The sequence below is a fragment of the Theropithecus gelada genome, chromosome 10 (genome assembly GCF_003255815.1).
Source record: "Theropithecus gelada isolate Dixy chromosome 10, Tgel_1.0, whole genome shotgun sequence".
Lineage (NCBI taxonomy): Eukaryota > Metazoa > Chordata > Mammalia > Primates > Cercopithecidae > Theropithecus > Theropithecus gelada.
In genome coordinates this window covers 40698967-40718825 of record NC_037678.1, presented here as the reverse complement: position 1 = coordinate 40718825, position 19859 = coordinate 40698967, and the positions used below count along the sequence as shown (strand labels likewise).

Below are 19859 nucleotides of genomic sequence, written 5' to 3'. Positions count from 1 at the left end.
GCATGCACCTGTAATCCCAGCTACTCAGGAGGCTAAGGCAGAGAATTGCTTGAACATGGGAGGCAGAGGTTAGAGTGAGCCGAGATCACACCACTGCACTCCAGCCTGGGAGAGAGAGCGACTCTGTCTCAAAAAAAAAAAAAAGAAGAGGGTGGTAGAAATTATTAAGGTATATTATTGTTGTCATTTAAAATGCATCCATGATAAGACATATTTTGTACTTTGTCATTGTGAATGATCTATTCCCCATCCCAAGGCAAGTGTGAATAAAATCAGGTTAAATATTTTTTAAATAAGAGGGAAGGGAGTCATGCTGGTTTCCCCACAGGCTCTCCAAGGGCAGGATGAGTGGGTCCCCAGCATTTAGGACGTGCCTGGCTCAGCCAGTACCTGGTTATCACAGTTGATGTGGAAATACAGATTTTTCTCTCAAAGGGGTTAAAAATGGTTTTGCCAGAGGCAGGGGTGTCAGCTGAACTTAGGAGCCTTGAGGTCTGTGGGTCTGTGGCCCTCATGTTTTTGAGGTCCTTCTGGAAGTTCCCGCCCCAAGCCGCCTGAGGATGCGGCCTGCGGTCCCTCCTCAGAAGTGACACTCCTGACCAGGAGGAAGGGCAGCCCCAGCTCTGCAGGGCAGACAGACTACTGGCCAACCTCGGCAGGGGGACTGGCTGGGCTGGCCCGGGGCAGCTCTCACCCACAGATCCCCGGCCCCTCACGCCTGGCTGCACACCCACCCTGGCCAAGCCCTGTGAGTCCCTGACTTCTACAGAAAAAGGGGAGAAATTACAATTCAGCGTGAGTCCTGAGCACAAGAATCGAGTATCTGAAAATCAGAATGGACTCAGTGCCCTTAATTATGCTTGGGTGTTCTGTGCAAGCCTCGGCCATAAATAATTAATCAGAGCCAGCTTTTCTGAGCACAGAGGTGGCAGCTGCAGGGACCAGGAGCTCCCGCCCGCCTGACATCACCTCCCGCCTCCTTGCTCCTCCCACCAGGAACGGCTTCCTAGAGACGGCTGCAGAGGGGGCATTTCTGAGAGCCCAAGTCTGGGCCCATCCTGGGGCAGGGACCAACAGGACGTCGGTCCAGAGACATGGGGGAGCCACGGACTGGGAAGGACAACCCTAAGGCCGGGACACACAGAAACCTGGGGTCCCTCGGCCTGGGGGTCAAGACTTCAGTCCTCCCAGCGACAGTGCTCCCGCCAGTCTCTTAGGCCTCCCTGGACCCACCTGTCCAAGCTGCATGGGAGAGGTGGGACCCAGGAGCTGGGGGTGGGCGCTGGGCCAGACTCCCCAGCTTCAAGCCTGGCTCCACCACTGACCAGTTGTTGGCCTTGGGCAAGTTGCAGAGTCTTCTGTGCCTCCGTCTCCTCATCTGTTCCTGCCTGATGGGTGTGTGAAGACCGAGTGTTCCCAGATATCAGTCCCTTGGCAGCGTACCTGACTCAAAGAAAGACCCAATGAGTAGAACAGCAATAATATGGCCACTGTGGCTGTTGTATGATTAATAATGACGATTGATAGCAATTGTGTCCCTCACCCTGGCACAGACAAGCTGCTGCCTGCAGTTGTGCTCCAATCCGGGGTAAGAAGATGGGTCAACCTCTGTGTCCTTTCTGGGAAGGGAGAAAGCCAACCTAGCCTATGGACCCAAAAGCCCAAAAGGGGAGTTCAAGTTAATTTTGAGCTAAATGGCTGGTTCTTTCCCTCAAGCGGGTGTTGCAGGGAGCACTTTTTTGTCCCTCATAGCAGCGCTGCAAGGCGGGAGCAGAGGCTCAGGCAAGCGGGCTCTGCCACCCCCCCACACCCCCCTGCTGCCCCCAAAGCTCCTGTCTGTAAAGGGAAGAGGAGGAAGAGGACAAGGAGGAAGAAGAAAAACCGCCTGCAACTTCCTTCTGGTCACAAGAGCCACGGATCCAACAATTCTGATTTGTGAATTCAGAACTCAGCAGAAATCATCATTGTTTTACTGAATAGAAAACTAAATTCCAAAAAGCAATGACATTGTAACATCCAAAGGAGCTGTGGTTTGTAGGTTTACACTATCGATTTTCCAAAGCAAGCAATCACAGAACGGAGGAACTGCGGCTGGCTGTGTCCCCAGGTGGCTCCCAGCCCCGTGGCGGGCGCTGCAGACCACACCCCAGCTGGACAGGAGCCGTCAGGGCCGGCACTCAGCTGTGCTCGTCACAGTGACGGATCCGCTGAGCTCCGGCTGGGCACGAGCACAGGCTCGGGCACGTCCCTCCAGTTGGATGTCCTTGTCCACACCAGGCTCAGGCGCGTCCCTCCAGTTAGATGCCGTTGTCCACACCAGGCTCGGGCGTGTCCCTCCAGTTGGATGTCCTTGTCCACACCAGGCTCGGGCACGTCCCTCCAGTTGGATGCCGTTGTCCACACCAGGCTCGGGCACGTCCCTCCAGTTGGATGCCCTTGTCCACACCAGGCTCGGGCCGGAAGAAGCAGCACCCAACGCCAGGTGGCTGGGAACGCCAAGGCCTCATTAGGACCAGCCAGAGGCTTCTGAGCAAGCAGCACCTCGGTGAAAGCGTTGATCCTATGCTGGCCCACGGGGCTGGGGTGACGAGGGCAGCCGTAGAGTACCATTTCTGCTCATTCAGACCTGCTCCTTGGGAAGAGGCAAAAGGAGGTCCTGAGCCTTCCAGGAGACAAAGCTGGGCCTCAGGGGCACTACTGTCCGTCAGACGAGGAAGCAAAGTTTGCAGTCGGCCGTGGCTCGTCTTTATGAGATATTGAGTCACTGCCACTAGTCTTTTGCCGGGAAACTGGATGTGGGAGGGACAGACAGAAATTAAGTACAGCAGCAAATCACCAAGACACCATCCTACGTGTCACACCTGAGGAGCGGCCTGGAGCCGGGGGCACCTTCTGGCTTCCAGCAACTGATGGAAATTCAAACCATGACGTGTTCAGTCCTTGGAGTTCCAAAGTCACGAAAGGCGGGTCCCCGGCGGGCATGGATGCGTTGCGGACGGCCGTTTTCAGAGCAGGTCAGGCAGCACGAATGGTTGAGCAATGCAGAGGCAGAAAAGGTAAAGCCTGGGCCTCTGAAACCAGGACCCCGGGGACCTCCATTAGAGGAGGAGCAGCCTCGCTCTGCCCTTCACCAGCCACGGAGACCTGGGGGCTATGGGCAGGGCCCTAAATGCCAGCCATTCCCTGGGGCATGCGGCCACCACCCAGCAGAACCGCTCCTGTGCTCGTTCCAGGGGTGCAAGGGCAGATCCACAGAGGAGCGTGCGGGGCCCCACGTTCCCAGGGATTTGCAGGCAAATGAGCTGCCGTTGACACAGGGGCAGACACGCCTTTTCTTGAATGGTCTGGAGAGTAAATGTTTGCCTCTGGCTGCCAGAAGGTCTCCATGACAACTCCGAAACGCTGCCATTGTAGGACAAAAACAACCACAGACAAAACACAAGCTAGCGGGTGTGGCCATGTCCCAATAAAACTTTATTTACAAAAACAAGCAAGGGACAGATTCAGGCCACAGGCTTGTTGTCGAGCCCTGACTTCACCTAAGCAAAGAGGCTACATTGGTGTCATTTTGGGAATATTTGAAGGAGCAAGAGTCTAGCATCGCAGACGTCGTAAGTATGAGGTCAGTGCCTCATCACCACCTGCCTCAGAGAGCTGATTAAAAATCTCACACACAGCAGAGGTGGCGCAGGCCTATAGCTCCAGCTACTTGGGAGGCCGAGGCAGGAGGATCACTTGAGCCCAGGTGTTGGAGGCTGCAGTGAGCTATGATCATGCCACTAAACTCCAGCCTGGGCAACAGAAGAAGACTGTCTCAAGAAAAAAAAAAGAAAGAAAAAGTCACACACGGTATTAGCATTGAATTAAAAAGTAAATCTGTTATGAAACTTTGTGTGCCACGTGCCAGGCCTTGTTCATTATGTTTGCATATTCATGCATTAATTCATTTCATTTCACCCTGCACTGGGCACTCCCTATGCCAGGGTGTAGGACAGCTACAGCGAAAACCAAAGCAGTCACAGCCCCTGCTCCTCAGAGGTTAATCTACATATTTAAAATCTGTAAGGCCAGGCATGGTAGCTCACTCCTGTAATCCCAACACTTTGGGAGGCCGAGGCGGGCAGATCACCTGAGGTCAGGAGTTCAAGACCAGCCTGGCCAACATGGTGAAACCCCATCTCTACAAAATACAAAACTTAGCTAGGCATGATGGCAGGTGCCTGTAATCCCAGCTACTCATGAGCTGGGATTACAATGAGATACCATCTCACACCAGTTAGAATGGCAATCATTAAAAAGTCAGGAAACAACAGGTGCTGGAGAGGATGTGGAGAAATAGGAACACTTTTACACTGTTGGTGGACTGTCAACTAGTTCAACCATTGTGGAGGACAGTGTGGCGATTCCTCAAGGATCTAGAACTAGAAATACCATTTGACCCAGCCATCCCATTACTGGGTATATACCCAAAGGATTATAAATCATGCTGCTATAAAGACACATTCACACGTATGTTTATTGCAGCACTATTCACAATAGCAAAGACTTGGAATAAACCCAAATGTCCATCAGTGACAGACTGGATTAAGAAATTGTGGCACATATACACCGTGGAATACTATGCAGCCATAAAAAAGGATGAGTTCGTGTCCTTTGTAGGGACATGGATGCAGCTGGAAACCATCATTCTCAGCAAACTATCGCAAGAACAGAAAACCAAACACCACATGTTCTCACTCATATGTGGGAAATGAACAATGAGATCAGTTGGACACAGGGTGGGGAACATCACACACCGGGGCCTGTTGTGGGGAGTGGAGAGGGGGGAGGGATAGCCTTAGGAGATATATCTAATGTAAATGATGAGTTAATGGGTGCGGCACACCAACATGCACATGTATACATATGTAACAAACCTGCACATTGTGCACAGGTACCCCAGAACTTAAAGTATAATAGTAAAAAAAAGTAAATGTACATATTTTATTTCTGTGAATGTTGGTTTTTCTACCAAATTTTTCTACGATGAGCAATTGTTACTCATTTGCGGATGTATAATTCTCTGTTCCAAATGAAAACCATGAAAGTGACCTCTCAAGACAAGCAGGATGTGGGGCCGAGAGGCTGCCCCCAGGGGACCAGCACAGCCTCAGCACCCCTTTCCACCACTGGTGACCTTGGGCAGGTTGCCTCCTGGAGCCTCAGTTTCATCACCTGCAAAACAGGAACGATAATAGAATCCCCTCTGCCTCCTGCTCCCGAAATGCTGTCATTCTCTTTCCCTGGGGTTGTTACCAGCATGAGCCCAAGGAGCCCCCTGTCTGGGACAGGCCTGTCTCCTGTGAGGGCCCGCAAGCTTCTCCTCTCTGCTCCTGCTCACTGCCAGCTGTTTTGCATTTCTGCTCTTGCAAATGTGGATTCTCTTGGTGCTTTGGAGGCGTCTGACTGGCCGCCCCCGGGACTTCTCCCAAGCCAGTGTCCTGTGGGCTGGCCCCAGCGGGGGACAGCAGCCAGTCCCGAGAGTGTGGGCTGCAGGGCCCATAGCCCCACCCACACCAAGCTGGCAGGAGCTGTCATCGGGGCCTTCACCAGGGATTGGATGTTTGGGGCATGAGGATTGGCACGATGGCGACTCACTGGAAGGGGCGCAAGGGTGCCAGGGGCTGCGGCTCTCTCATGGGGCTCCCAGTCCTCGGGGTACCTGGAGATCATGGTCATGGAGCGTGGGAATCACCAGGCAGCTGCTGAGAACTGGTAGGACGTGGGACAGGGTGTGCCCTGTGCTCTCCCTGGGGCTTCTCTGGCAGCGTCTCCCTCTTCCTTCTCTCCTCTGGCCTCTTCTTTCTTGACGAAATGCCTGCCTGGGCTGGAGTCCTCACACCCACCAGCCAGAAGTCAGCTTCGTCTGAACCATGTCCCCCCAGGTCTCTCGGCTGCAGGCACAGAAATCCGCCCTTCGCCTTGGTCATCACAGCAGCAGGTGGGCACCGACCCTGTGCCAGGTGCTGCACTGAGTGCCCTGCCTGTGCCAGCACACCTGACCCCACAGCCTCCTGAAGAACGGGGTCCCTCCTCCCCGTGTCACAGAGGGAACCACCTTCCTGTGGGGAACAAAACTTCCCTCCCATTCCCTGCCACGTGGCCGCTTGCCGTGTGGCAGATGTGGGACTTCCCCCCGAGGACAGGACCACCGTGGCCCCAGCATCGGTGCCTTGGAGGCCCAGGGTCTTGCTGGACATTGTGTGGATGGCGCCTGGCCCTCTCGGCCCTGACCGCCCGCTGATATCATAAGGAAACAGCTGGGTGGGTTTTCCTGAAACACCGGCTGTGCTGCAGGGATCCTGCCCAAAGCCTCCTCTTGCGAATGGTGACCTTCCCCTGAGAACCTCACGGTTTCTGCCTCGGAGCTGGGATTGTGCTGGAAGGCCCTCGTAGGAAGACAAAATCCTCCCACCTCTCGGGATGGGTGCACGGCTGAATTCTAGATTACGGTCGCGGCAAGAAATCCCATTCCGATGCTCTTAAAATTCCTCCTTTCCCAAACAGCTGCCATGTCATCCCAAGGGGCCTGAGACGCTTTCTTTGTGTAGGAAAATCTGAAAAAATTAAATTTAAAAGTCATTATGGCCAGGGTAAGGTTAATAAGAAAATCCTAAACCAGATTTATCGGCGAAGGCCTTCTTTGTGAACCTTTATTAAACTTGCATGACTAGAATAGATTCTTCGTATAAACTTCACTCAGAAGTCTGCAAGGGAATGGACGCAGAGCACGCCGCGCTGCTCCTCAGGACGGGAGCGAGTGGGGAAGCGTCAGACAGGCCCTCGCTAAAACGGCAGACAACACCAGGACCCACCTGGCCACGTAAGCAAAGACAGACAATACAGAGAGTGCGAGGGGCCACGAAATCCAAGGGGCCGGGAGCATCAGGCACGGCTGCTCCACCAGGAGGGCGCCCTCCTGCCCCCACCACTGGGCACAGAGCCTTGCCCCTGCGCCTGCAAGGGTGCTGGCCCCACCTTCTGCCTCTGCTGGCTCCAAAGCTCAGGCATCTCTGCAGCTTGCCAGGATCAGGCCCTCTCCACCTCTCCTCTGAACCACAGACATCCAGCTGCACCTGCCTGGCAAGTCCTAGGTCACCCACCTGGTTGTGGCTGTAGAGGAGGCCAGGAAAGTGGATTTCTGGAAAATAAGGAAGGGAATTCAGAAGATACAGGGGAGCCAGGAAGCCTCACCGGTGGCCACTATGCTGACCCTGGCAACTTGAACAAAAAGAGAGTGGCTCATTTCACAAGAGCTCAGAAGTCTTGGAAAATCTCCCTTCGGACCCTAGCTTACCGTGACGCTCCCCTGGGCCATGCTTCCTCCAGCCGGCTTTGTTCTCAGGCTGCAAATGGCAGCTCCCAGCAACCCGACATCTTCAGATTCGTGTGGTTACCATGTCCAGGCCAGACGCAGGGGCCACCAGAACTGACCCCTAACTGGCTGACTTAGGTCATTAGCCTATTTCAAACCAGTTATTGAGGCGGGGTCCTCGGGGGTGGAAAACAAGGATCTGAACCATTTTCAGCAAAGGACCAGATAGTATTTTCATCTGTGGTCAGGCTGTCTCTGTCGTGACTCAGTGCTGCTGCTGGGGCAGGAAAGCAGCCACAGGCTATATGTAAATGAATGGGGCGTGGCTGAGTGTCAATAAAACTTTATTGACAAAAATAGGCTTCCGGCCAGCGCCTCACTAGACCAAGCTGACCAGAGCCCTTCATCCCACCAAACCCTTAAGGAAACTTGGGGTGACATGGCCACAGGACCAGAGCAGCGTGAGCCTGGTCAACCCTCCCTCAGAATCCTGAAGGCCAGAAGCTACCGAGGGCTGCCACGTGGCTCCTGGGGGAGGCCTGCAGGTTTTCACTCAAGAAAAGAGAAGTGACCCCAAGATTCAGGCAGGCTGCTTTGGGGCAAGGCAGTGTCCCCAGCAGAGGGAATGGCCCGGGGCCAGGTGTCAGATACCAGCAGTGTGTGCTGCGGGGCCTGGCCAGAGCAGTGTCTGTGCATTCACAGCGTCTCTGGAGAGGGCTCAGGGTCCTGGCGCCCAGCACATTTTGCAAACTCAGATCCCCGGGGTCAGGGGGATCTCGCAGGGGAGCTCACTGGCCTTGAGTCCTCCACCAGCCACTGCAGGGGTCACCTGCCTGCCTCACTGACGATGGGGTGGGACACCCTCCTCCCTGTTCCAAGCCTGCAAAGCTCCCCCCGCCCTGAGGCCCTCCCACCACCACCTCTGCCTGGAGATGGTCCCAGCAGGGAGTGTGTAATGTGGCCCAGCTGCCATCTCCCCTGAGGACACCAGGGGGACTGTCAGCTCCACCTCACAGCTCTGCCCACTCCCAGGCCCCCCAGGCACCAGGTCAGCCCCTAGACTCACAGTAGCACAGCCCTGGCTGAGGAGGGCTGCCCCCTCCTGCCCAGTCCCTGGCCCTCCTGGAACTTATTCACAGGCCTCAGCGAAGCTCCCTTGAATGTCCCCCCGCAGCAGTCCTCTGCCTGGGACCTGGCCGCCCAGGACCCCACATGGCCACAGCCCCAGCAAGGGCTGTCCTCTCGCACCCAAGGACCGCAGGGCTGGGATCAGGCACGCAGCTCCCTCCCAGGCATGTTCTCACCCCTAGAACACATGGATCTCCAACCATGGCCTGAGTCGCCCCTGCCATCCCCCAGCAGGCACTGTCTCCCATGCCATGATGCTGTGCAATTCAGAGCCCAGTGCATCCCATGGCGATGCCAGCTCCCTGTCCTGCTGGGGGACGATCTGACACCTGGGCGACTCAAAACGTGTGATGAAGGGAAGACAGAGTGAGCCCCGAAGCTCCCTCCTCTAGAGCCAGGTCAGCCTCTCCAGGCCTCCCCGGGTATCCAGCTGCAGGCTCCGGGCTCCGGCCACCTGGCTCAGGAGCAGAGACAGCTAGGAGATTCCAACCGACACTGGACATTGGGAGCGGTGGGGGCGGCAGCTGTCTGCTCTGGAGTTTAACAAAGATGGTTCCTCCCAATCCTGAGATGAGATCTTCTATGGCTAAGTGTGGCCATCGTGTGAGGAAAGGATCCTGCTCCCCAGACATGGCTGAGATCCCACTTTGGGTAAATCCACAATTTTTCTTCCTAACAAGGTGATTGTATCGGGATGTGAGTGCTTGCACCTGCAGATGACAGGCGGGGCCCTTCCTACCAGACCCAGAGCTGGGCCAGGCCGTGGGGCTTTCAGCCCCGCTTAGAGCCCCAGGTCAAGAAGCCTGATTAAAGGACTTTCTCTGAGCTTTTGAAATAGAAACGACGCAGTGCTTATCTGGGATTAAATTGGAATATTTTTCCATCCTTGACAAGGCAGCCCGTTGGTGTGGGCTCTGAATTCTTCTGTTGCATCTCCATCTTTTTTCGGAACGTTGACTTGGCTCCTGCCTGGAAAGGGGACCAGCATATTTCATTTTTGTGCATTTATATGAAGGCTATCATTCCTTCATTCATTGATGAGAGGACAGGTCTTGGGCCAGCAGGGATAGTCGCCATCTGTATGTCGTTGGACCTTGTTCGCCTGACGTCTTTGTCCACTGGTCTGTCCACACTCATGACAGAGGCGTGCTGAAGGGGCACTTGTGGGTTGGATGAATCTGCGTCATCTCACAGCCTCCTCTCACACCGGCACTGAGACTGGGCCCAGAACCGACGCCTCAGGGCCTCTGTGTGCTTCTCTATCCTTGCAGGACTCGCCTGTGGCAGACACGGTCGGCTGGCTCCCCAATGCCCGTTTCCCACCCCTTCTCCCTTTCCCACCTCACAAGGCTCCCTTCTTTGGGCTGGTGGTAGCCGTGGGACATTGTCCTGGCCAACGGAGCGTCAGCACAAGTCAGCTGGTGGGGGGCACTCCGGGAAGACTCTTACCGAACGGACAGCTGTGCCTCTCAGGCAGCCAGAGGGCCAGGCCAAGCTGCAGGGTCCTGACCACTGGAGGCGGGGGAAGGACAGAGCCCTGCCCTGATGGGCCTAAGTCACCTGCAGCCCTGGAAGGTCAGGCTCCTGTGTTCAGGTTACCCCAGAGCAAGTTTCTGTTCACTGCACCCGAGGGCTCCTCCCTGCCTCCTGGCTGAGGGCAGGTGCGAAGGTGGCCTGGGTAATGCCCCAGACACCCTGACGGCCTTGTTTTAACTTAGTCACCTCCTTAAAAGCCCTATCTCCAAATACAGTCATACTCGGAGGCCTTGGGGGTTTAGGGCTTCAACACGGAAATTCCAGGACACACTATTCAGCCCCTAACAGTGCCCCACACCAGGACGCAGGGGCTTCCCACCCAGGGACACTCCCCTCCCAGTGGAAGGGGAGCAGAGCTGCCTGCAGACGTGCACAGCCCTGTCCTGACGCTCCAGCGCCCGTCCTGGGAGGAAGGGTACCTGATCACAGCACTGTCACATCACAGAGCACTGCTCAGCCATCTCAGCTGCATGTGGCAACACAAAGGAGTCCCACAGCCACAGTGCTGAGCAGAAGCCAGACACAAGTGCTGGAAGGTTCCACTCATGGAAAGAACAAACCCAGATGAACTCATCTTTGACGCCAAAGTCAGCATGAGCTTATAAGTTTCCCACAACAAATCAGAAGTCAGCATGAGCTTATGAGGTTCCTGCAAAAATGGCCACAAACGGGGGCTTGAAACAACAGGAATTGATTCTGTCAGTCTGAAATCACCAGGGTCTTGCTCCCTCTAAAGACTCCAGGGAGAGCCCTTCCTGCCTCTTCCAGGTTCTGCTGGCCACCCTGGTGTTCCTGGGCTTGTGGTGGCATCACTCCAGTCTCTGCCCCCATCTCCCATGGCCTCCCCCCTCTGAATGTGTCTGTGTCTTTTCTTTGTGAAATCCCCTCTGCCTCCCTCTTCTGAAGATGCACGTGGTAGCATTTAGCTCCCACCTGGATAATCCAGAAAAATCTCCCCGGCTCAGAATCCTTCCCTCCAGCACCTCTTCTTCCTACAAGGGGGTATCTCCAGTTCCAAGGATTGAGATGTGGCCATATCTTCGGGGCCACCATCCAGCCAGTACAGGTGGAAACTTTGGGACCTGGAAGGGGTCTGGGTCTGAGGTGGGGACTGGGAATGAAAAGAAGGACCCACTGTTGAAGCTGCTCCATCAGTGGTCCTCTGCCGCAGCTGCAAAGCTGACGCACCTGCCGGGCAGGTCTGCACGCCTGCTTCAGTGGGGCCCCGGCAGCCGTGCTACGAAGCGCACACTCCTGTGCACCCCCGAGCAGCCTGTCTTCTCTGATTCCTGATCTGGGCGCGGCTGACACAGTGTGTTCTGTCTGTGAACATTCGTTGAGCTGGGCTGACATGGTGTGTCCTGTTTGTGAACATTCATTGAGCTGCACACATATGCTACGTGCACTTCTCTGTACATATTTACACTTAACATGGGTTTGTAACATTCTTTCCTTCCATTTTGCAGTTTGCAGGGGAGGTCCCAGAAAACCGTGTGGAGACTGTGGTCGCAAACCTCACGGTGATGGACCGAGATCAGCCTCACTCTCCAAACTGGAACGCCGTTTACCGCATCATCAGTGGGGATCCCTCTGGGCACTTCAGCGTCCGCACAGACCCCGTCACCAATGAAGGCATGGTCACCGTGGTGAAGGTGCGTACTCTTCTCGCACCCTGCCAGGCACCCCACGTTCTGCCACCTGCACACTCCCTGGGACAGTGAAACAGAAGTGATACTTGGTGTAAAGTTAGTGCCCCCCTAATATCCAAGGGCAGAGACAGGTAACCCAACCTGCTAGAGGCAGACACAACCTTCACAAGGACCTGTCATGTGACCTGCAGGGGCTTGGCAGACCCCCCTAGAATACCCTCCCGTTCCCTTTTCAATGTCTATATATTTGCTGCCACCCCCTACTCTAGTAATGGGTGAATTTCATTATTAGAATTCCCAAAGTTAAACCATCTTTGCATTCCTGAGGTAGATCCCATTGAGTAGTGAGGTAGTATTTTGTAACACATTGAAGAATTTGTTTTGCTGATATTTGAAGTTTTTCATGTCCTTTTCTGGGTGATTTAGGCTTACAGCATCCTCATCTGGGTTTTGCTATCAAGGTTACTGACTAATCTCAAGAGTATTTTTCTGTCCCAGAGACGGGTCATGTGATGCTGTAATAATCCGTCCCCTGAATGTTTGGTCACACTGTGCTGTGAAGACATTCAGTAGCTGCAGATTTTGTCTTTTTGGTTGTGCTTCTTTTTGTTTTGGAGAGAGATGGGTTTGTAACTGCTGGTTCAATTTCTTTGATGGTTTTGGTTAGATGTGTTTTTCTAGAAAAGTGTCCATTTAATCTACATTTTCAAATTTACTTATAAAGCCCTATCATTATAGTAGTGGTGATTAAGTCTTCTAACCTAACTGTTTTTCTACACTTATAATTCATATTCCCCTGGAAGGGCAGATTGGGAATTATATCGTAACACTTAGTGATCATTTACAACTTCGTGTGAAGGAGTTTAGCAGCTACTGTCCCAAAATAATTTTGAATAGGACTAAGAAGAAAAGAGCAAGAGTACACTGGGCATTTTTAGAGCAAAGGGCAGGGGGTAACAGAAGGGTGAGCTTAAAGCTGGATAGGATCTGCCGAAGCGTCAGGGAAAGCAAGTTTCGTTTTGGGTTGGGTCATTTAGAAACTTCCTTCAGCGGCCGGGAGCAGAGCTTCACCACAGAAGCTTAGATACTGGAGAGCTTTATTCTGTCACGTGAGAGGAGTCCTGAGGTGGGCAGTTGAGGCCGATGTCACAGCTGCACAATCAACAGAAACCCTGGCTCCTTCTATCCTCTGCTCTGCTGTGCACACCTTTCAGGGCCCCTCATGGTCCAAAATGGCTGCTAGAGCACCAGCCATTACAAGACTTTTACAGGTAGCAGGAAATCAAAAAGGCAGAAGAATGGCTTGCCCCTCCTTTACTGAAGGATCTTCTCAGAACACCTGTTCACATCTTATTGGGCAGAGTTTAGTCACATGACCATTCTTAGCCAGAGAAGACACTGCATAGCATAATTATGGGCACATGTCCCAAACTTCTCCTAAGGAAGAGGGGAGCTAGATGCTAGGGGATCACAGGGGAAGAAAATAGGCTCCTCCAGGATCTGTGTCTTTTCTCAACACCCCAAAGTCATCTTTTTCCTTTTCTTAATAACCCCTTTTCTAAGCAAGCTAGTGAAGACCAGTTCTCCTGAAAAATCTTATAAAATGTCTTCATCATTTTTATTTTATGAAATATTCAAATATACACACAAGCGGAAATAATAGTAAAATGAACTTCCGTATACCCATCACCTAGATTTAATTAACATTTTGTTACATTTACTAAATCTTTTTATTTTGACTGATATGTTTGAAAGTAAATTAACATGTCACAGCATTCCACCCCTAACTCTGTATAAGCCTTCTTCTTCAAGAGAGGCTATTTTTTCACCTTGAAAGATAGTTCTTAGAGAAGAGGCAAAATACACGTTTCACTTCCCCTCTAATTATGAATTTTCAGAGTGAGGCATTAGCACAATCGCGCCCCCAGTGGCAAAGTCAGATCTGTGTTTGCAGGGACTGGGCATGGCGAGGAAAGATGTAGGAAACCCTTTCTCCTTTGACCTCGAGCTAGTATTCTAGCTCTGGCCCCGAGAAACCCACAAGGTGAATGTCAGCCACTTTGCCGGCAAAGTTGCTCATGGGAAGGTGACAGAGACTGGATATGACATGCAGGCAGAGGACAGGAGTGAGCTCTGAGCCCAGCGCTGGCTGGGGCCTTCTTCCCCAGTGAGCAGTGAGCCTCGGCCCGTCTCCTGCTTGTGATTCCAAGGAGGCGTCTCTGACTCCCACAGCTCCGATTCTGTGGCCTTCCCAGGAACACAAAGGGCAGCCCTGAGCCCAAGGAGATCAGCACCTGTCTCACCTGCCCTGCCCCTGGAGGACCACTTCTGCAGCTGGAGCACACACAGCCCCACCACCTTCATCGGCGAACGTAGATCAGAAAGGGCCGGTACCAAGGAAGAAGGCTGGCTCGATGTGGTGGGGAGAGCCTGACCCCTAAAGACTCCAGGGAAGGTGGCTTCCTGCCCAGCCCAGGGGCTGGTGGCCTCAGCCGTCATGCCCCTGCCTGGTCCTATCTGCGCAGAGCATCACAGCCACGGAAGGTGGAAGAGCACAGCCAACTGCAGGGAAGCCCCAGCATCCTGGGAGAGAATGGGCCTCGTGGCACTGGGCCAGGCCCTCAGCAGGCCCACGGAGCCCTCTTCTGTTCTTCAGAGAGGAGCCACTGGTTCCAAACGTACAGCAGAAACTAGTCTGTGGGGCATGGACTGAGGGTCCCAGGAGGGCCTGGGGGCCGCCACCCCAGGAACTAATTCTTGAGATGGAGAATCATCCCCTTCGGGTTCTTCCTCCAGCTGAGGATGCCTGAGAAGGCCACTGGGAGAACGACTCCCCCGGGGCTCAGCTGTTTGGCGGCCGTCTCCCCACAGCAGGAAGGCCCTGGCTGGCAAGTGGGTGGGGCATGAATTTTGGAGGGAGCAGAGGAGGTGCTGACGGCAGCCAGGTGGGCACAGCCGGGCACATTCACTGACCTTCTGCCGTGTGACAGCTTGGCAGCAGGCCACCCTCCACTGAGTTTGTGCCACGTCCTGTCCCCAAGCCATTGGGGTCTCCTGCCCAGCTCCACACTCCCCTTGTCAGGCCTCTGTCTACATAGTGAGAGTGGGGTTTCCCGAAGCGTGTCTGCAGAATGCTGGTTCTCAGGATGTGGATGAGCACTGCCTGCGAGCCACATGCACAGCTAAGATCTCCCTGTCGCCTGTGCTTCCTGCCCCCCACAGCCAGTCATCAATGGCACTGAGGCCATTGAGGGGCCTGTGAGAGGAAGATAAAACCTCAGGACCCCAAACCCACTATGCCAAAGGGAAGTGGAGCATGGGGACTGAGTCTCGCGGTGCTGCCTCCCTTCTGTGGCCACACAGGTAACTGGGGCTTCACACACCTACCCCAGCTTCTGTGAAATGCGGATCCACTGAGCGCAGAGCAGAGCCTGGCAAGGATGTAGCCATTGTCTCATTGCCTACCCAGACCCCGCTTTTTTTCCTTTCCTCCTTCCCCTCCTGTCTGCTCTTTCCTCTTTAAATATTGAAGTCCTCAAAACTCTCTTTGGGAAAAGCACAGGACACAGATCCTACTGGGACTTGCGCTTCTCCTTCCTGGGTGCGGGCTCAGCCTCGGCGGAATAACCCTGGAATCGACGGAGATCGGTGCAGGCTCAGCCTTAGTGGAATAACCCTGGAATCGACGGAGATCAGTGCGGGCTCAGCCTCGGCGGAATAACCCTGGAATCGACGGAGATCGGTGCGGGCTCAGCCTTGGTGGAATAGCCCTGGAATCGACAGAGATCGGTGTGGGCTCAGCCTCGGCAGAATAACCCTGGAATCGACTCAGATCTTGCAGGCCCCATCCCTCAGGCGCGGGACGCTTGAAGACCTGCCATGCTCAGGGTAACAAACATAGCCCTTTCCTGATAACCCTGCATCTCCCACCAGAGCCACAGAAACTACAAAGGTGCTGCCACTCCACACCCACAGGCGGGCTGGCACCCACCAGCTGAAACCCAGATGTGAAAATCTGCAGATTTTCAGATTTGGGACTTGGAGTGCATTTTGCCTTTTTCACAGCAGCCGTCTTCCCCACTGGGCACAAGGAGGAGCAAACCAAATTCCTACAGCACCGCCTGCTGCACGTGCCTGGAGGGAAGGGGCGCCCCGGGCCAGGGGAGGGCCCAGAAGGGCCGCAGCTGGTTCGAGTCTTCATGACCCAGAGAACTGGCACAGTCCCTATTTCTGCACATCCCCAGATCTCCAGCACCCCGAAACTACCAGGGAGCCTCAGGCAAGGCCCCGATGTGATCAGCTACAGTGACTGATTGGGCACCGATACCAGGTGTGCCATCCTCACCCCATCTCACTTGGTCCTCACGCCCACCAAGGAGCTGCTATTCTTGTCGTGTTTCACAGATGGCATAACTGAGGGCCCACACGCAGGATCACATAGCGGGGACTGTATAAGCTGGGACTGGAACCGGCTCCCTCTGCCATAAAGCCATCTGTTAACCATCCAGGTTCCTCGCTGGTCCTGCCTGTCTGAGCCAAGGTGTCTGTGTGTGTTCAGGACAAGGTTCCACAGGTTTGAAGCTGGCGCTAAGAGCTGGCTGGGCTGTGTCTGCTCAGAGCCCAGTCCTCTTCCAGGGCATCCTGACATGGCCAGATGGCACCGTCTGACCAGCCTGAAACCTTCCTAGTGCCATGAGAAGGGGACAGGAGGCTTGAGGAGGGGTCCAAGACCTCCTTAAGCAGCATGAAACTCTGGCCCAGCTGAGAGTCCCCAGCCCAGGGGCCCTGAGACCCCATAATGCCTCTCCCCTCTCCAGCTGTAAGTCCAAGAGTCCTACAATGGGAAGCTGCTCAGTCGTCAAAAGGAACAAACGTGAGATCCATGTGACACGCGATGGGTCTCCAATGCGTCACACTAAGTGAGATGAGTCAGAACCAAAAGGTGGCCTGTTGCATGCCCCCATCTGCAGAACGTCCCGGAAAAGACAAAACTGTGGGGACGGAAAACCCTTCAGTGGTTTGCCGGCGGGTGGAGAGGAGGGGACTGCAAAGGCACAGCACAAGAGAAGTGTGGAGGAGACGGGACTCTCCTGCACCTTGGCCGCGGGGCTGGTCGTGCTTCCGTACACTTGTTAACATCCCTAGAGTGACTCTTACTGCATGTCAAGTTTCAAATAAATTTTGAAATTTGAGGAGCTCGAGTCTCGAGCACAGACACAGCCACACTGTCCCCACAGAGTCACGGGTCATTGTGTCCTAGGTAGCATTCAACAGGAGAACCACACTTTTTCCTTTTTCTTTCATTTTTGTTTTTACTCCCTATAGTGCTTTTCTCTGAAGTTTCAATTTAGAGTCTGTTTAAGGTGCACATTTAGTCTGGGGATGCTTCATCTTAGAAAACATTTCCAAAATTGGTTTTGCGTTTGTTGGTAGAGACATCATCTTTTCAGGCATTCCCTTTCAGAGCAGGGGAGCGGGGTGGAGGGGAGGGGTTGGGGAGTGGCGGGTGGTGCGGGAGGCAGAAGGTCAGTACAGGGACCTCTTGGCCCAGCCCACAGGAGACGTCCAGTATCTTGAGGGCATCTGTTCTTAGATTCCCATGCTAGCGCTTTGCTCACTTACCCCTGGCATGGACCAGCCACTTAATCTCTCTGTGCCTCAGTTACCTCAAACATAAAATGAGGCAAATTGTGGGGCCTATGCCCAGCGACTTATGACTCACATTGAAATAGACCCTGGATATAAAAGATTTGGCACAGTGCCTGGCACAAGGTAAGGACTGAATCAGTGGTATTAGCTGCTGCCGTCATCATAACCATTATCATTATCATCATCATCATCCTCATTGTCATCATTGTCACTGTCGTCCTGAGCTGGGGAGAGGCTCCTGATCATTCTCCCTGCTTAGTTCCCCAGAGCATGAAGGTTACTTTAATTCCATGAATGGTCCCCTGAGTCCCTCAGAAGAGCAGACACCATATCATGTATGTACACTGCAGACCTGACCAGGTCACTGCTCCCACCCTCCAGTAGTTTATAGTCTGCAGAGGGGATGGTGAGGAGGAATCACTGAAATATTTTATGTCGGGTACACACTGGAAGCCCCAAATCCAGCAATGCAGCAGTGTGCTCTTTCCTTCTCTAAACCGACTTAGCTTCTGTTTTTAGCCAGGTCCCCCCAGGTGGTGGTAAGTGGTAGACTGGCATCTCTTCCGCCTCCCTTTTCCCACAGTTGTGTCCATGCTCTGGGCTGATGCAGGGCCCTGTGCAGGGGAGGAGAGCACTCCTGGGCAGCTCTCAGAAGTGTCTGGTCACCTCGGTCCTCAGTCATCAGTCACCCAAATCCTGGCTGCATCATCCCTCACTTCTGGGGTCCAGCTTGGCCACTGTCAAAAGAAGTCCACAGGCATCTCAGGCAGGTCATCCAGATCTGTCCTGCCCCACACTCCCAATTCCATCTCCCTAGCCATACCAGCGGGGGGTGAGGAATGAGCCTTGCCACCTCCCAGGCTGTACCTGAGGTGGACACACAGCTTCTCTGCTCTCAGGTCCCCAAACCCAAATAAGCCATCCGTTACCATCACACCCTCCTCAGGACCCAGCACGGCCTCTTGTCTCCCTCCTCCAGCTGTGAAATTTCCTCTCGAAGGAGCAAGGCCCAGGCCCAGGCTCATCCCAGGTTCTTTCTTGTCTCACCCGTGGCCCTCAGTTTTAAAGCTCAAAAGCCAAGAACCGGCCTCTGCCACTTTCCCTTTGGGCAGCGACAGAGGTGGCCTTCCTGTGGGAGGCTCGCAGGTGGGAATTCGGGGGAGAGCAGGTCAGTGATGGGGTCCTGGTGCCCTCAGTTGAGGCAACTCCTCCCCACGACAGGGGCACAGAGTGAGACTTTGAATGGAAGCCCCTGAGTCTCCCATCAGAGGGGAGCAGGACAGACGTCCTGGTGTGTCCCCACCTGGCCCTGCCCAGCCGGTGCTGGAGCTGCTGCTCAGGCACACGCCCAGCTGCTCACCTCTGAGTGAAGGGTCATGGCCACATGTGGGCGGCAGCCATGCTGAGCCTCCGCGAGTAGATCCAGCCACCCTAATCAAAACTGCTAGACCAAATTACCTATTGATTTCTCCATTACAAATGTGTTTTATTTTATCTTCCTGTGGGCTTTTATTGGCCATAATCGTCTTTCTGGAAGGCCTCCTTGCTCAGACTGGTGACACAATTTTTTAATGCATGACATGCAGCGTTATTCCATGTCCCGGGAACATGAGCCAATAAATATGGGAGAAAGACCACTTCCCTCAGGGGCTTGTTCATAGCGCCGCCACGACGTGATGGAACAGTCTAGCCCCACGAGTGGCCCCGTCCCAGCCAACTCCTGGAGGGCCTGGGGGAGCAGCTGCAGGCATTGGCGTGGTCAGCTCTCGGGGGGACCCCAACACGATGTGGGTGCAGGTAGACGCTGGGAGCTTGGAGGCATCTGGAGTCCAGAGACAGAGGAACCAAGGCCAGACCTGGAGGAACCTGAGACCCCTGGTAGAACCTTTCAGAGGAGGGTGCTGGGTTATTCCGGATCAGGCGTCCCATCAGACTTGCAGTCAGCTTGGGCCGTGGAAGGTCCTGCAGGGTGATAGCTGCAGGTGCGAGACCCCTGTGTGGCGCACACAACCCCCAGATGGTCCTGGGCAATGGTGGTGAACAAGGGGGTGCCCACCCCCTATATCTCCTAGGCACCCATGGGGTACAGATGACCCACACTGGCGCTGTGCTGGGTGCTGGGGAGGCAGAGGTACAGGGCACAGCCCCTGCCCCGGGGGTGGCAGAGTCAGGGTGGGGGTCGTGCACCAAAGCAGTGAGAGGTGACAGTGTGCATCATGGAGCCACGAGGCATCTCACTCTGGACTCAGGGAGGCTTGCAGGGACCACCCCTTCCTTCAGATGGACACCCCTGGGGAGGATGAGGGCTCACCTAAGCATGGTGTCGCGGTGATTGCGTGTCACCCCCAGGGGCAGTGCAGGGACAGTGGGGATCCGGGACCAGAACTGTGATCTCTGTCCCTCCCTGCAGACCCTCCTGGAGGCAGTCATGGGCTTCCAGGAGCGACCGTCTGTTTTCCTTCCATGCTCATCCAATACTATTATTGAGGCAATTTTTTTTTTTTTTTTTTTTTTTTTTTTTTTCGGAGTCTCGCTCTTTTTCT

The 19859-nt window shown here is 54.3% G+C and overlaps 1 protein-coding gene across 3 annotated transcripts in view; it reads left to right on the top strand.

The window, feature by feature from the left end:
- The window catches only part of CDH4 (cadherin 4), a 676597-nt gene that overhangs the window by 639723 nt on the left and 17015 nt on the right, over positions 1-19859 (top strand). For all 3 annotated transcript variants that reach the window (XM_025399162.1, XM_025399163.1, XM_025399164.1), the window contains one exon: positions 11485-11670. In XM_025399162.1, the coding sequence (XP_025254947.1) occupies positions 11485-11670 (186 nt within the window). The remainder of the gene's footprint in view (positions 1-11484; positions 11671-19859) is intronic.